General features: G+C 27.6%; 2 protein-coding genes across 2 annotated transcripts; one reads left to right on the plus strand and one right to left on the minus strand.

Moving 5' to 3' along the window:
* Positions 1–2,217: 2,217 nt before the first annotated feature.
* LOC113385834 (A-kinase anchor protein 10, mitochondrial-like) lies at positions 2,218–4,860 on the plus strand. Its single transcript, XM_026623664.1, has 4 exons — positions 2,218–2,363; positions 2,544–2,657; positions 3,086–4,365; positions 4,477–4,860. The coding sequence occupies exons 1-4, from the start codon at positions 2,339–2,341 to the stop codon at positions 4,858–4,860; spliced, it is 1,803 nt and encodes a 600-aa protein (XP_026479449.1). The 5' UTR covers positions 2,218–2,338.
* A 5,161-nt stretch (positions 4,861–10,021) lies between these two features.
* On the minus strand, positions 10,022–16,206 carry LOC113385835 (G-protein coupled receptor 143-like). The gene is made up of 9 exons (XM_026623665.1): positions 16,002–16,206; positions 14,998–15,148; positions 14,106–14,205; positions 13,535–13,632; positions 12,544–12,722; positions 11,628–11,760; positions 10,502–10,693; positions 10,199–10,292; positions 10,022–10,089 (listed from the first exon to the last, which is right to left on the minus strand). The coding sequence occupies exons 2-9, from the start codon at positions 15,142–15,144 to the stop codon at positions 10,022–10,024; spliced, it is 1,011 nt and encodes a 336-aa protein (XP_026479450.1). The 5' UTR covers positions 15,145–15,148; positions 16,002–16,206.
* Between the last annotated feature and the right edge of the window lie 1,862 nt (positions 16,207–18,068).

Consider the following 18,068-nt stretch of genomic DNA (forward strand, 5'->3'; position numbering starts at 1 on the left):
TCATTTGGTCAATTGTTTTTAACCAGTCTAAATTTTTTTTACCCCTCTTGTCGAAGAAAATGTTCTCTGCAGCAAGATTTGTTCTATCTAGTATTGCGCATCTCTCTCCAATGCTCTACTGTGTCCTATTCGTGCCCACACAGATCACACCATTGTTCTTTCTGACACCACCAGTGTTTATGTTGTTTATAAATTGTTAAGTAATGGTTATTCTGTGGTTATCCCAAAAGGCTGTATCGTAGATACGATACGAGCATCCTTATTGTCTCCCATTTATGATCAGTATATTCAAGCAAAACTGCTGTCTTAAATCATTATGGAGCGATCAGACTGCTAAAATTGTAAGCAGTGTTGCATCTTGTTATATTTTTGTTTATTATTTCATGTGCTGGCAGTTTATCTTGCCTTTCTTTCGAATTATATTTTAAAATGTATCAAATCAATCTGACAGAAGGCAATTTTTCAGTTTGTAGCAATGGAAAAAACACTTTCTGATGGCATGCCACTGGTACAGCTAAGTATTTCTTTATGACGTCTCCATTAAAAATTGCTGTTACTGCTGACCATCTAAAACACTTAAGTATCCAATATTTATATTTTAAAATGTATGAAATCATTCTTATACATTTTTTTCATACAGAAACACGAACATTATCTAAGAAAAGGCAATTTCTTCAGCTTGTTAGTATACTGCCAGCAATGGAAAAAGCTCTTTCTGATAGTATGTGGCTGGTACAGCCAAGTATTTGTTTATGATGCTTTCACTCAAAACCGCTGTTACTGGTGACCATCTAAAACAATTAAGGATCCAATAAACTTGGTTCCTGGACTGAATCCACATTTAACTCCTTTTCCTTTGTTGTTTTATTCGGGCAATTGTTTTCAATCGGTCTAAAATTTTCTTATCTCTCTTGCAGGTGAAAATGTCCTCTGCGGCAGGGTTTGTTCTATCCTGTATCGCGCATCTTTCTCTTCAGTGTTCCACTGTGCTCTCTTCCTGCCGATATAGACCACACCATTGTTCTTCCTGGCACAACCAGTGTTTATTTTGTTTATAAAGTGGTAACGGTTATTCCGTGATTATTCCGAAAGGCTCTATCATAACTATGATACGAGCAACCATATTGTCTCTCATTTATGTTCAGTAATTTCAAGCAAAACTGCTGTCCTAAATCATTATGGATCAGACTGCTAAACTTGCAAGCAGTGTTCCACCTTGTTATATTTTTGTTTATTATTTCATAAGCTGGCAGTTGCTCTTGCTTTTCTTTCAAATTATAACTGGCTAAAGTCGAATGATGGAAATGGCTTATTACACTACATTTTAAACATCTTGAATGTAACCATCAGAAAGGGCCTTATTAATGCATACCTGCAGGATATTTTACTGCATAAGTTAAATTGTTATTATTAGCAGTGTTCCACCTTGTTATATTTTTGTTTATTATTTCATGAGCTAGCAGATCTAGCTTTTCTCTCAAATTATAACTGGCTAAAGTCGAATGGTGCAAATGACTTACTACACTACTACATTTTAAATATCTTGAATGTAACCATCAGAAAGGGCCTTAGTAATGCATACCTGTAGGATATTTTACTGCATATGTTAAATTGTTGTTATTAGCAGTGTTCCACCTTGTTATAGTTTTGTTTAATATTTCATGAGCTAGCAGATCTTGCTTTTCTTTCAAATTATAACTGGCTAAAGTCGAATGGTAGAAATGACTTACTACACTACTATATTTTAAATATCTTGAATGTAACCATCAGAAAGGGCCTTATTAATGCATACCTGTAGGATATTTATACTGCATAAGTTGAATTGTTATTACCAGGATATGTTCAAATTTGAAGTATAAAAATTATTTTCATATTTATATTTTATTCTAATTTTTCTTACATATTTGTTATCATTATCAAATACTATAGTATTCGCGTCCGGATGAGGAGCTCTTGCCAGGTTTCACTAGTCACAAATAAGATTTAATACAATATTTTAATATAAACTTATTTATTTTAACGTAATATAGTTCACTCTTACTTTGACAGATCACGAAAGAAAATTATAGAAGAAAGACCGGCTTCATCTAAATAAATATGGCCGGCGTTTTCTTTGTAACATCATATTTGTATGTTGGTACCCTGGTTGGGTGTTTTTGTCAGCTGTCAAATTAGCAGTTTCTCAACATTTGCTATCAAAGCTGATATAAAGGTTTATATACACATACAAATACATGAAACAGTGCGAAGCAGGAATTGCGTGTCAAATTTAGTTTTGACGTTTGTTGACATTTTTGTTATGGTCAAACTTATAATAATGACAAGATAATTATGAACGATGCTTCAATTTTGGAAGAAATCCGGTTTGTATTATTTCTAATTAATGAATTCATATTGTCGAATCATTCACCGTAAAATAGTAAAAGTTGTTTAACCTAATTACCTCAATTTTATTTTCACCCACAATCATCATTCATTTACACGTACTCATTGAAAAATGAAGATAAACATATTATTTTTTGTTAATACTAAATCTTTTATAGATCATAAACAAAAACGAAAACAAAGTTTAACAAAGGGATCGCCAAAAAATGGTCAGCTACCTACACGGCGAAATGCAAAATTAGGCGATGACATTGTTGAAATTGATGAACAGAGTGAGTAAATTATTATTATTATTAAAATTATATATCTCAGTAACCTGTTTAGATATTGTTTTTTCTATATGAACAAAATTTAAATTTAAGTCAATCATATACAAAATTATGTCTTAGTACTGTTTTAACATAATGAATGGGATTCTTCTTATGTGATAACTTATGTGTTTTGTTACTAGCAACATAATAATTTGTGTATGAGAGAATAATTGATTGTTGAAGAGGTTCTCATCTAGCAGATCTTTCAACAATGAATGGTTTAGTATTAAAAGCCAACAAATACATAATTTGCAAAATATATCATCATTATTCACACATACAATTAAACTAATTCGAATGAGTCAATTACCACAAATTATTAATTTGATTGTATTCATTGCCTACAGTTCATTATCATACCTTCTCTTGATACCTATGTATTATTGCAGATGGGCCTTATAAACCCAGATCCCGTCTCTCTAAAACTCTTCGTGAAGTGCTTATTGACAAAGATGCACTTGGCTACTTTATTCAGTTTATGGATTCCAAGTCAGTAGTAGCATTAATTAAATTTTGGTTGGATGTGGAAAGTTTTCGATCCGCAGCCACCTGTACTGATGAGAATGATGGAATGCTTTTATCACCTGAAGATCGTTCCATAATGAGCAGTATGTCAGCAGATTTAAATTCACCTATAGACCACTTCGATGATGTTTTTGATTCCATATCAATAAAAGCTGTAGAAAACAATTGTAGTAAACCTGTAGATTATAAAAGTGAGCAGTGCTTCTTAAAGAATGGTAACAGAAAACGCAGGACATTATCTTGTCAATCTGATATTTCAAAGGTTGAGGATGATAATGTTTCAGCTAGCACGGATTGTGATTCTTTGTATCTTACAGGAGAATCGGAAAATGATAATAAATCTACTTATAAAACCATAGAATCTGAAAATGAGTTTACATCCTCAAATAAAATATTGGGTTCAGTACATTCTTTGCAAGCGGATGTGTTTCAAACTGGTCGTGGTGCTCATAAGGAGTGCGCTAATGGATTTGATTGCATGAAATTGGAAATCAAGCGCACATATTCCGTACCTCAGGATTTTGAAGACAATCAGCTGACACGTACAATATCTATGAATAGTCTTAAGAAACGAAAAGATTTCTATTCTAGCATTCATCAAGATGCTATGAGAATATCAAAAAAGTATATTTGTGAAAATGCTCCTTATCATATAAAGTTACCAGATACCATTCGTAGTGAAGTATTAAATAAAATACAAAGTAATACTATTGAATCAGAGATGTTCACACCTGCACAAGAACTTGTATTTATGCAAATAGAAAATAATTATTTTACACACTTTTTGAGAAGTGATTTTAACACAAAACATCAAATAGATGTACTGACATCAGGTAATGTGATTTTAGAAGATATATTATTCAATGAAACAGCTTTGTTTCATTTTATGGAATATTTAGAACAAGAATCTCCAGTGAATCGTGATTTTATAGAGTTTTGGTTATCGGCAGTTAATTTTAGACAAACTGCTCATTATGATAATGAACAAATGCAAAGTGATGCCATGACATTGTATGATAAATATTTCTCTTTGCAAGCTCTAAACCCTTTAAATTTGGGAGATAAAGTTCGATTTCATGTTGAACAAAATATCTGTCGAGAAGAAGGACCTGCAATTACATGCTTTGATTTACCTTTAAAAATTGTACAGAATTATTTAGAAAAAAATTACTTAAAACCATTTCTAATGTCGCAATTGTTTTTTAAATATCTAAATGAACTAATAAATTCTATAAATACAAATCCATGGCCAAAGTTTGGCCACAGAAAGAGTGGCTCTGATGCCAGTAGCGAAATAAGTGTAACAAACTCCACTGTGCACAAAAATTGTAAAAACAAATCCAAAGATAAATTTGATATGAGTATTGAAACCAGAAGCATGACCGACCCGGATTCACTTTGGCGCAGAAAGCAATGTGGCCTTAAATTTGGCCATGTGAATAATTTAGGACGTTTTCAAAGTGATTTGGAACGGGAACCTGAATCAAGGAGCAATTGGCGGTTATCAAAAGCTATGAAGCGATTTGTGAACAAAAAAGATGTTACTAAAGAAGAAATAGCTTGGCAAGTGGCAGAAATGATTGTGAAAGACATCACGAGTTTAACATTAAACCATGAATTTAATGATGATCCTAGTTGATTTTGTAATCTATTCAAGTGGGTTTGTGTATTATAGTGTTGTTATAAATGTTAACAAATTAGGTTTAAGTGAAAAAAGAATAGTTTTCTTTAAGAACAAATAAGTGTGAAAAATATGATATACTTTATTTCTAGGCCTGAAATGCTGTTGAATGTATACATTTGAGAAGAATTATTTGAGAAATAGTTCTAAATTAGTGAGGAATGAATATTATAAATTCATTTTGCTTATATAATTAAATTTTATAATAATTTGTTTTCTGATTCTAAATTTTCTTTGTTGTTATTTAAGAATTTTATGCAGTCAGGCTATGAATTTATCTTCTGAAATATTCCATAGCATGATCTCACTCCAAATTCTAATGTTAAAATTATCTAGTTATTTATTCAATGTTTGCAATTTTGCTTTTGACGTTTATGTGGTTTATATAATAATTTGAAGATAGTCATAGAGAAAGTATTTTTGGTTAGTGATTTGTCATGTATTTGAAAAACTATTGATTTATGTTTATGAAATAATATATTGTTATTAATGTGATTAGACATGTTTATCTTAGGACGACAAGTTATGAGTTATTCGTTCAAATAGTAATAATTAAAATAATAATGTTTTTGAAAATAATGTTAACTTGTCGTTGCTATTTTCATTCTGCTAAAAATTGTATATCATAACCTGATGAGGCAACTTCTATTCTCTAAAATTAAAATTATTGTTATTATTATACAGGGTATCCCAGAACTCAATGTCAAGCCCAAACAGGTCGATGTTAGTCATAACTATCATGACAAAAATTTAAAAAAAAATCACATAGTTTGAATATCATGAGCTTTTAAATGCAGCCTAGAGCTTTGATGTAAATATGACCTTTTTTTTTGGTATTGTGGTTATATATTATTAACTTCGTTCATAATAGCTTGAAGCTTTGGATTCGTAATAGTTAAAAATAATTCTAGGACCACAGTCAATAATAAACAATAAGATTTTTTGTAAACTATGAATTTATAATTTTTTAAGTAAGTCGACTTTGACTTTCAAAAAAGTTCTGAAATGTGTTGGCAAGTTCCTTGAAAACAAATATGCCACTATTTTTGACTGTGGTTCTAGAAATGCTATTTACAATTAATATCCCAAGGCTTAAATGAACAAAACTAATAAATATTAACTACATTAACCGAAAAATAATCAGGTTTCTCTTAAAAATTATAATATTTAAACTACATGAGATTTAGAGTTTTTTTTTCTATTTTTTATGATAGTTACGATTAATATTATCACCCTGTTTGGGCTTGAAGTTGAGTTGTGGGACACCCTGCATAGTCACGTGTTATATATTACATTTAGAATTATTTTGTATTCCTCGGATCCTCAAGTTATTGAGCATATCAGCACATAATATGCATTATTGGAAAATAATTTGTAAATCAATATTAATTCAAGTAGTGCATTGTTTTTAAAAAATTGTTTTAATTGTCATATCAGGTTGTTGATTTATATCATAAAGACATGTAACAGTTTAGGCTAAAATTTCCGAAAAATCTCTATCGTCAACTTCAACATTTTAATATACACAGTATTATTAATTAATAAATCTCTTTGAACGAATTCAAACACTCACAAATTAAGTTGAAAAATTAATTGTTATATTTCTAAGCTTGTATATACTCTAAATACTAAAGTAAAATTATGTTTATTTATATTGTTTCCACGTCAACAAAACATATTTTTTCATATACACAAAATAGTTGAACTTAATAATTGTTAGAAATAGTGATGCACGTATGGTACAAAAGTTCTTAAAGCTGCAGAATCTCATATCAACGGCTATTTAAATAGTACACAAATAAAATATTACTTCATTCCTTCAAATTTTTGGTTACAAAAATACTCAATAACCTAAGCTATTTTTAAGAAGTCTAGAAATTTAAGTTAAAGTCAAAAGAAAAATATTACGTGTTTATATTTTATGTACTATATAATAACCTACTTACTTCTCTTATCAACTTCAATGTACTATTATTTGTGATTTATATATTTTTATTAATGAATTATTTAAAAGCATGATCGTATTCCTGCATTTTTAAAATGCATATGGTACTGTGTATAGAGTGATATTATATATATATAATAATAAATAAAAATTATATTTGTATTAAAAATATAACAAATGCGTTTTAACTATATCAGCCTGCTTTTTTAAAGAATGCAAAAGAAACTATTTTTATTATATTTATAAATTTTACCAATATCGCCAATAAAATAATGAATTAAAATAAGAGAATAAAAAGATATAGATTTAAAAAAACAACGATTATAATAACATTAACATAATAAAATACCTTAAAAATATATCACAAATAAGAACAGCTATGATTCACACTCCAATATGGAACTTCTCTAGAACTAGCAGTCCCCAGCAATGGCGTACTTTCATCTTCTGAAATAATTATTTAGGTGTAGATATTTCATTTTTTCAGTATGTATTCAAATTTAAAAGATTTTAAAATTATTATTTATTATTTATATTAGGTGTTTGTTTTTTTTTCTGAACGGTTAATCCTAAATTTAAAAAATTTTTTGAAAGTGCACGTTCAACGTGCTATTCATTTGCAACGATTCGGAACTGGATACGTTCCATAATTAAGTTTTCTGCCAAAAACAGTATTGTAAATATAATGATAGACAATATTTTTTGTTCTTTTACTACGTATTGTATTAATTGATTGGGCTCGTTTTTTTCAATATAATTAGATATGTACATATTATATTTTTGAGAGAGTCTAATGATGTATCCGAAATGTTGCTAATAAACAACGTCTTTTTTGTTTTGGATAGTGTGTTCAGAAAATACAAATAAATTCTTTTTCGATTAGCTTAAGTCGACTTGAATGACCTCTGAATAGAACCGATTTATTAACTTCCCGTAGGGTAAGTTATAGTAATCGTCCAAAAATCGAAATCAAAATTTTTTACATTTCTCGACGTTTTGAAGGTTTCTGAACATTTTGGCATACCTCAGAAAAAATGGATGTGTGTGTGTGTGTGTGTGTGTGTGTGTGTGTGTGTGTGTGTGTTTTGTATGTCCGCGTTTTTTTCGTCCACGTTTTCGGGCGCACGGATCAACCGATTTGAATGGTTTAAAAACATTCGATTCCTATTGATAGGGAGATGTGCTGATTAGTTTTTGGCAAAGGTAGGTCCAGCCGTTACGGAGATATGGAGCAAAGAGTGCAAAAAATAGAAAGCGAATTTTGAGAGAACGGATCAACCGATTTGAATGGTTTAAAAAACATTCGATTCCTATTGATAGGGAGATGTGCTGATTAGTTTTTGGCAAAGGTAGGCCCAGAGGTTTCGGAGTTACAGAGCTAAATTTAAAAAAAATGGCTATTTTTGAGAGAACTAAGCGTCCGATTTAAATGATTCAAAGAACTTTCTGCTTTTTTCAACAAAACAATTGATTTTGGAAAAAAAAAATTTTTGTTTCTAATTTTTTTTCAAAAATTTTTTTTTTGTAATTTTGGACTAAAAATTCAGCTAAGCACAGTCTAAGCGCCACTCTGGTAGAAATGTTTACGCAAGTGCGTTTAGACTGTTTGTGTACTGGAGCACTTTTCCAATTTTGTGAAAATTATTGAAAAATGTGAAAATGCCGCCAAACTGAGCACAGTATAAGTGAAAATGTCGCACAGAATTATTTGCAAATGCGTTTAGACTGTGACTATGCGGGAGCACTTTTTCAATTTTGTGTAAATTTGGCAACTATTTTTTTTTGGAATTTGATTCGAAATGAAATGACGATTGTTAATGTTCTGGAGATCATAAATTGATTTATTTATAATTAACTTTCCATAGGGTAAGTAATCGCAAAAAATCGAAAATGAATATTTTTATATATCTTCACGTTTCAGAGGTTTCTGAATATGTTGGCATACCTTGGAGAAAATTGATGTATGTGTGTGTGTATGTGTGTGTGTGCGTGCATGTGTGTGTGTTCGGATACAAATTTTCGTCGACGATTTCGGGAACACGGATAAAGCAATTTGAATAATTCAAAAAACATTCTAGCCGTTCCGAAGATATGGGGCAAAAAGGGTCAAAAACGGTAACTTAGTTTTTAAGAGAACGGAGCGTTCGATTTGTATAGTTCAAAAAACATTTTACTTGTATTAACAAGATGAAGATTTGATCAAATTTTCATGAAGATAGGACTAGCGGTTTCGGAGATCTAGTAAAAAAAACTAAAAAAAAATAACATTTGGCGGTCAACAATAATCATTAGACATTAGACATATGCATATCAAATTATCAGATATTTTATTGAGATTGTTACAATAAGTATAAGTTTTGTTTACATTCCTATGGGTTCCGTACCATTGTTTTTCTGTTAGACAGCGACGCGGCGCTTACGCGCTTTATATTTTGTCTCTATGCAGTTAAAGCAGTACGATTGCTTTGAAAAAAAGTTCAGATCTTCCAAAATATATCAAAATGAAGATAACATTTTTTCCAAAAAAAAATTTTTATAAAAAAAATTGTTTAAAATTTTTTTTTTTTTAAAAAATTTTATTTTCAAAAAAGTAATTTTTTGTCCAATTTAAAATTTCTAAAAAATCTTATTTTTCGAAGTAAAATTTTTTCAAAAATGTTAATCGTTTTTAAAAAAATAATAATTTTTGGTACGGGAAGTTGCAGCAATTTGCCTCAAGGCACGATGCCTTAATTGCCTTAAGACAGAATTCCACTTACAGCTAGTTTTAATTCATAACCATAATATTTCATAGCTACGGATCGAGTTGCTTTTCGCAGAAGATAATTCACTAATTTAGTATGAATTCATTTTAAATCGTTTTTGATACAAATCGTGATCTAGCAATATTTTTAAATGAAAAAACTATGTTTATTTTTTAATGAACATTTTTTTAAATATTAATATTTATTTTTTTAATATTAAATAACTGCTGTAAAAGTTAGCGAGCCATCCAGTAGTGCTACTGAACGTGCATATTTTAAGATTTTCCAATCATAATCAATGATTGGTATTTAAGAATTAGTAATTACATATCTAATGATCTGAAAGTTGAAATAACAAAATAAAATTTTCTATCATTTAATTCAAAGTGATAAATATTGGAGCAATGATGGTCGACACACTAGATGTTGGCTATTCCATGCTGATGTCGCACGTAGCGAAAGGGTTAATATATCGAATGGCAATCTGCACAAGTAATTCTATGAACCATTATAATACAATTTTAATCCCACATATGAAATGCCAAATTCTTACTAAATTATTATTAACTATATAATGCTTTACTCTGGAAATTAGTATTGGTCTTACCTTCAACAGCTTCATCTGCTTTGCTAGCGCAACAAGGAAAAGACAATGAGGCTTCGGCGCTCCTCTGCTTATAAACAACAGCATTTATAGCGGCCTAAACGAATAGAAAAGTCTTATATAGAATAATATTTCAACATAAATAAGTACTTAATCTACTATATTAATTTTATCGACAAACAATCTGATTCACTAATTTTGTATTAAATCATTTTAAATCGTCCTTATTACGAATCGTGATCTTGCAATATATCAAAATTACTAAACAATGTTATTTGTTTCATGTTCTACCATTAAATAACTTACTTGCAAAGGGTTGGTAACTGCCATCATATACCAAATAATGAGATATATCAAGTAAGGCAGCTCCATATAATCATCTAACCATATGAGAAAGCCATTAAATATATTGGGCGTCCAGCAAACGTAAAATGACATTATCATTATTAGAAATTTTAAGGAAACGCTGTTACTTGCATGGCGCTCTTTATTCGTAACCTGCAATTTGTAAATTAAAAACGGTAATATTAATCAACAAAGGTAAATACATATTACATAAAAAAATATATATTATTGAATAAATGTATATAAATGGTAAAATGTGAGCTTTACAAAATAAAAGTATTGGTTGCATTATTGACTACAGATAAATATCTTTAATACACGTAAGCATAACTGTATACTAACTATAGTTAGTATACAGTTATGTTATAACATATTATTTTTTAGATTATTATAAATTTAGATTACCATTGATATATGTAAATCATGTATATGGCTAATTTAAAACTGGCTAAATAAATTCTTATTAAAGAGAAGCATATATAATTACATTATTGGTTCCTACTGATTTTACCAATATACGAAGTTCAACAATATTTTATATAGGCATATTAACAAAAAAATTGTGTACTCAAATTTGTTTTAATTTATTTAAAAAAATATTTTTTTCAATGATTTTATTTACTGAATTGAACTACAGTTACGCTCCAATTATTTTGGAAAAAGAAATATAATTATGAAGTGTAATTAAGAAGTGTGAATGAAGAGTGAAAAAAAACAATGTAATTGATTCTTGTTTGAATTGTATAATTGATCACTCTATCTAATAAAATATACATAAAATACATCCAAATAATCTGTATGCAAATATTTAAAAATAATAAATTTTTAATTTGAATAATAATTGTTAATCTGGTTAAATCTCAAACTATGACATAATCTTCAACGTTATAAATATTTATATAAGTTTAGTTTATGAATGTTCATTGAATAAATTTTTGATGCTATGAGTTTTTTTTTATTAACTGCAAAAATAAAATTACATAACTTCAATTTAACGTATGAATATCAAGTAAAACAATTTATGAAATAATTTAACTGCATAAAAAGTGCAAAACAATATGAAAACAAATTAATGAATTCTTTTTACCTGTCCGTTTGTCAGCACGAGTAATATAAATACTTCCTTGGATGATAAATAATATAATAAAGGATTTAGCAGCATTATCAACATTATTGGGAAATAAGTTGCAAGAAATGTTGTGGCGTTGCGAACAGTATAACTAAAAGAAATTTTTAACATAATATTAGATATTAAAATAGTACATGAAAATTGAACTGATTGATATAACGCAAATAACATTTTCTATGACTAAAAGTTGAGATAGTCTGCGCTTCTTTATCAGATTTAATCGATGACGCAGAGATTGGCAGGTTTTGCGTTTGTATCTTTAATCTCAAGGGATTAAAAGCAGTAATTAAAAAACAATTATGCTGTATGAATCAGATAATTCACAGAGTATACAATTGGAATTGATTGTATATAATTTCTTTTAATGAATATCTTGCAAAAAGCATGTTTTATTGCACATCATTTCCATACCTTTACATACTTTGATGTATGTAAAGTGTTAATTACAGAATGTAAATTTTGTTTGAATAATGTGACAACTACTAATGATTATTTAACAAAGGAAATTCTTCATATAATATGAAGATTGTTAATATTACCGATCTAAATTATCAGCAAAGGTGCCCATAGGGTCAATATTTTCCCCAGTTCAAAAAAAAATATAAGTGTTCAATTAATGTTAATTAAAATGTAATGCAAATTAGAAGTAAAAATTATTCTGACTTCTTCATGTTTCACAAGCAATTATTTAACATTATTTGCTAAAAATATATTTAGTTCACTAAGAATATAATCCCCTTTAAATGTTTCTATAAGAAATGAGTTGAAAGAAAGGAGCCACTCCCACATATTTAATGAAAAATCAGCCAAATGATGATATATATATATATATATATATATATAGTATTTTTATTTACTTTGATAAAATATTTACTCATAATTAGTGTAGTGCGGAGTCAGCATGGACGAGCAGGTCAGCACTGCAGGCAGCAACCAGCAGAACACATGAGAAAGAAAGACGGCTGGTGGCTGACTGCGCAAAGATCTTCTGACATCCAGGGCGTACACCAACGTCCAGAACCATGTCGAGGTGTAGAAGTATTGGACCCAGATCTAAAAACAATAATCAATAATAATCATTAGCTTTCTATATATGAAGAGTTGCTAACCATAGTGGACCATCCGACCATCATTTTTTAAACCTTATTATATTATTTTTAATTAGTATACACGATATTTACTATTTACCTCCACTTGATTTTATTTCGTTTTTTTCATTATATAAATGAAACAGAATAAGCTTCATAGTCCATTCCGGAATTTCGTAAAACGTGAAACAACTTTAGAGCCAGAGCTATTTTTTTGCTGCCATTTACAGCAAGCGTTTATAAATAACAGATGTAAATTTTACGTTTATTCCAATTTGGCACATTATTTAGTAAAAATTCATCATATATATCCTCACTGTATCTCAGATTGGCCCAATTTGTGGGATGATCCAGCCTGGTTGGAAAATTCTCAACGTAATATCGAATATAAAGATACATATTCGAATTTCATTAGTTCGACTATGCCATAAGACTAAATTATTCATGACTTTGATAACATATCTTTTATTGAAAATTATGACCAATGAAAGATATTTTTATGAACTATAATTTTTCTTGTGCAAAATCACTATTCTAATTGAAAATAAAAAATTAAATTATAGGTAAATATTTTTAAATATTTATATTTATGTTTTATTAATATCGCAATATTTTCCATAAATGCTGAGTTATCTCGCATTTCATCAAGTTTACTTTTTCCAACAATCATAATTCTCTAAAATTGAGGAATTGAAATTCGTGTCCTAATCAGCAAATGTTTTCATATTTTAATGGTAAAATGAGCTAATTCTATACAAAAAATATATATTTACTTACCGATGAAACTATTGAAAATAAAATACTGTAGTAGTTGTTGTCTAGATTATTTATTTGCTTGCTCAGCAAGAGATATACGATTGATCGTGCAAAAACACCTGAAAATAAATTATCGAGTTAATGAAAAATTATATATAGGCAGTGGCGTCGGAAACGTGTGGGTTGTGTGGGCTTGAGCCCACCCATGAATTTTGATGAGTAAAAAAAACGAGTCCACCCATCAAAAATTTGCTTCCGACGCCACTGTATATAGGTGAAAATCATTTATGATTTAGCAAAATCTTACGAAATATAGATATAAAAGAGGTTTTAAATCAATGCGCAAACAAAATAATTGTTTTAAAAATTCATTCAAAAATGATTTGAAGAAATACATAAAATTTCTTCATTATCAGAATATAACATCTTTGGTGACTTTGAAAAAAATTCAAATACAAATAGTAGCTAGAAAACTTTAAGTTGTTGTAATTAGTAATAAATATCCATTCTTGGGTATATTTTCCTACGGTGTTAATGAATTATTGTGAGTTGAATCATTAATGAAGAAAATAAAAATATTTTAAATAATTACCTAAAGCTGCCATAAGGTCTGCTACTGCTAACCATATTATGATTTGTCTACTCCTACATAGTTGAAACCTTCTAAACTGAGTATAATTTCTTGGTAAAATCTAAGAATAAATTCAGAAAAATTAATCATAATTGCAATATTTAATAAATAATTTTATTTTAGATAATAAAAAAGAAAATCACACCTAGTGTTGGAATTGAGTTTCCCTGATTTTATGGTTTTCTAATTAGTAGTTTAATAAATAACGTTTATTAGCTTTTTATTTAAAATAAATCATTTGCATCTATACTATTAATTTAATTAAAGAACAGGGTAATGAAAATATTAATAAAAAGATGTAAGCAGTATTATATGCTAGAGGAACAATTTATGAAGTTCCCTATATCTAAAAAGAATGAACTTGATTAACAATGAAGGGTGTCTAAAAATGACTGAAAATTGCAAATTAACAAAAAAAGTTTTATACCGTTTAATGCGAAATTGTATGTCAATATTCATTTGAGGCAAACTTTGAGATTCACAATCACAATAAATAGTTTTCAAATTTTCAAAATCAAATAAAAGATTGTATTGATTGTCGATTAATATGGGTTCATGATTCAACACTTATTGTTTCAACTAACACTTTTTTAATTCTTTTTTGAATTTTAAAATTTAAAAATTAGTGCATACCTGCAGATCGTGAGAGTTTTATTATTTCACATATAACTATTTCGATGTATATGGAAATCTTTGATAATTTATACTATTTTAAAATAATATACATTTTTAGTGCTTTTACTAAAAAAAATTGTTCAATATTTGTGAAACTGTGATATTATTTATACAAGTATTAAAAATTATATTAATAATTATCATTAGCTGACAAACTTTGAATATTAATTACATTTACCTGATATATAGCACCAACAATTCCCAGAGATGCACATGACAAACAAACTAAATTGTACTCGAAAGATAATTGCGTTTCATTAAATTTTTTCAATAAATAATCGTCTGTGGAATTAAGTAGCACTGGCTGAATTGTTAGGAGAGACATCACTCTGCAAAATACAAAATAGAAATACACTCTTAGCTTTGTTTTAGTGAATGTATGCAAATGCATTGTATTTCTGCAATGTTGAAAATATTTTAAATAGCAAACACGAAATTGTTATCAGAAATTATGTTTAAAATGTTGGACTAATATTATTGTTTTAATATTTTGATTAAAAGTTCGAAGTTCCACATATGCAGTGTGAGAATATTGCAAAAATGAGATTAATTGAAATAATAAAGTGACGGTATACAATTGTTTAAATTGGAAACAAATTAAGAGATAACAAATTTCTGGATTTATTTGGATGTTCAAATTTTACCGATTGAGATTAAAAAAATATGAAATATTTTTAAATTAATTATAAATTATATATATTCTAAATTAGATACATATGATATATTTCCGCAATCAAAATTCTACATGTCCAATTCATTATTTTATATTTTTCATGCTATTTTTACTTTAGATTTAAACAATATAGTAGATTACAGTTACATATTTTCTACTTGTTTCAGTAATTTCAAAATTACACCAACTTTACGACTATATTTCCGAAATAATACGAATTTTATTTCTAGTAATTTTCGAAATAATACCAATTATTTTATTGTCTATATATGTTCGTATAATTGTTCTGGTTTAATTGTTACTATTAAAGAATATAATGTTGTATACATATATCTATTATATCATAATAGAAAATAATATCTGATATATTACAATTTAAATATTAGGATTTACATAACAGTTGTAAAAGAATATAATAATTATTTATTAAAATTGGAATTATTTAAATTATATTATTGTTGAAAGCCAATAATGTAGTTACTGAAACAACGGTTCAATGAAATATTTACCTTAATTTAGTTTAAACGATTAATTGACTTCTGAACCAACTCATTAATGCACAAACTTCAATAACTTGCACATGATTTTTAATTTATTGAGCGTAAACTATAACTTTAAAAACAACAATACATTAAAAACAAATTTAAAAACAAATCAATTTAAAATATTAACAATTTTCACTATAATTAAACCATATTAAGCCACAGATTCTTTGCAAAATCTATATAAAGTACAATTTCATTTGGCCAACATAGTGTCACCAGCCAAAGAACGATTTTGTGAGACTAAAATAGTGTGAAAATATTCCTGAAGATGTTTTCGCTCAGGTAGAACTTCTTGATTTTATCTGTCATATTAGTACCTCATATAAACACTAGATTAGATAACGAAAATTCTGATTGTTATAGAAAAATATATAGACGGAGAGCTAATAATTACCAATTCTCACAGAGAAATTATGTTCTATAGATCTAAGTTTATGACAAAAGTGTTCAACTGAATAAATTTGCACTAAATATCCATTAAATTTTTTAAGCAACTTGCTTTTATTATGTTGAAAAAATTCCAATTCGATTTATAATAAAATGATTTTTCAGTAACAAGTAGTTTAAGAAAACAAACTAAAATTTGATTCCAAAATTTTTACAATTTTCGGTTAGAAAAAGACGTTAGTTTGAAATAAACTCAAGTATATTTTTTATTGTATAATATTTTTGTTTACAATGTTAGTTTTTTTTATTTATTTGTTTAGCGCATTTTTTTACTACTGGATGATGAGACATATTTTAGTTGGCTCTCAATAGTGTAGAATTTTAAATTTTAAATATTTTTTTTCAACAAATTGGTTGTTAAATAATGAAATAATATGTATATATACATATATGTTTTCTTGTTTAATCTTTTTTGTGAAAAATAAAATTAATACTCATATACGTATGATTCTAAATTTAAATAATATTTTCAACACGTGAACAATAACGATATCAATAGACTATCAATAATCTTGATATCCATTGTTGAATTTAATTTTCAAACATTTTATCAGATTAGTTCTCCTTCCTTACTAATTCATATTTAAACGATTATATATATATATATATATATATATATATATATATATATATCAGCAAAATTACTTTAAAATCTCTGAGCCATCTTCAATCTTTGAGCTGAGTTCATATACGTTGTTGCATAATCCTACAATTACCAAAATAAGTATTGCTTCAGACCGCAATCTATAAATACTATGAGTCAATATTTGAACTAATAATTACTGTTTATTTATACACACATACCACATAAAATTGCATAGATAATTGTTTTTGAATCTATCTCAAAACATTTAAGCCTATAATTACACCGAAAACTATTTTGATGATTCTGAGCAAAGATGATATCTGGTTAAAAGATGATAAGCGAAGCAATCAAGCACAAATAGTTTATAATCATTTAAATAAACAATAAGAGGCAAATGATGTAACTATTTTTGATTAAGATTAGAAAATACTCCTAGTAATGTATACAATAAAAATATTCTGTTTATTCATTTTACTACTACTTTTTAGTATCATAGGAAAACATAAAATGGTATGCAAGCTAAATAAGTGAATATAATGACAAATTGAGAATTAGGCGTAAATATTAACTAAAATTGAAATATAATTATGAAAATATAACGAACTGATGGTATTGTACTTGAAATCATGATTTAATAAGATGGGATTGTATTTAGCTTCATAGTTGCTAAATTTTAATTCTACTTTGTTAATGTTTTTTTGCCATTTGTATGCAATTAACATTGACAATGGATCAAGTTTGAGACTCGAAAAATAAAAATTAATAAAATATTCTGTAAAATATTCAAATTCATGAATAATTATCGTATTTTTTTTTTTAATTTCAATAAGTATTACAACTGTTAAATTATTAACATCTAGTAATATTGTTAAATAATAACATAAATTTAAATAAGTAAAAGTGCAAAGGATAAAATTTACATGAAAATAATATCAGTAATATGATTTGATATAAAATATAAGCAAATAATAATAAAAATAAAATTAATAAATAATATA

Source organism: Ctenocephalides felis, unplaced genomic scaffold, assembly GCF_003426905.1.
Source record: "Ctenocephalides felis isolate EL2017-DRISC unplaced genomic scaffold, ASM342690v1 CF-g0.4_SCAFFOLD_03571, whole genome shotgun sequence".
In the NCBI taxonomy this organism is placed as follows: Eukaryota; Metazoa; Arthropoda; class Insecta; order Siphonaptera; family Pulicidae; genus Ctenocephalides; species Ctenocephalides felis.

Bases quoted from the DNA above. Each gene is read 5' to 3' on its own strand.
- LOC113385835 (XM_026623665.1), bottom strand. From the start codon at position 15,144: ATGTCTCTCCTAACAATTCAGCCAGTGCTACTTAATTCCACAGACGAT. The intron at 14,206-14,997 runs GTAAATGTAATT...ATTTATTCTTAG, and splicing joins TTGTTGGTGCTATATATCAG to ATTTTACCAAGAAATTATAC. The intron at 10,090-10,198 runs GTAAGACCAATA...AATGGTTCATAG, and splicing joins AGCAGATGAAGCTGTTGAAG to AATTACTTGTGCAGATTGCC.
- LOC113385834 (XM_026623664.1), top strand. From the start codon at position 2,339: ATGCTTCAATTTTGGAAGAAATCCG. The intron at 2,658-3,085 runs GTGAGTAAATTA...GTATTATTGCAG, and splicing joins TGTTGAAATTGATGAACAGA to ATGGGCCTTATAAACCCAGA. The intron at 4,366-4,476 runs GTACAGAATTAT...CCATGGCCAAAG, and splicing joins TTGATTTACCTTTAAAAATT to TTTGGCCACAGAAAGAGTGG.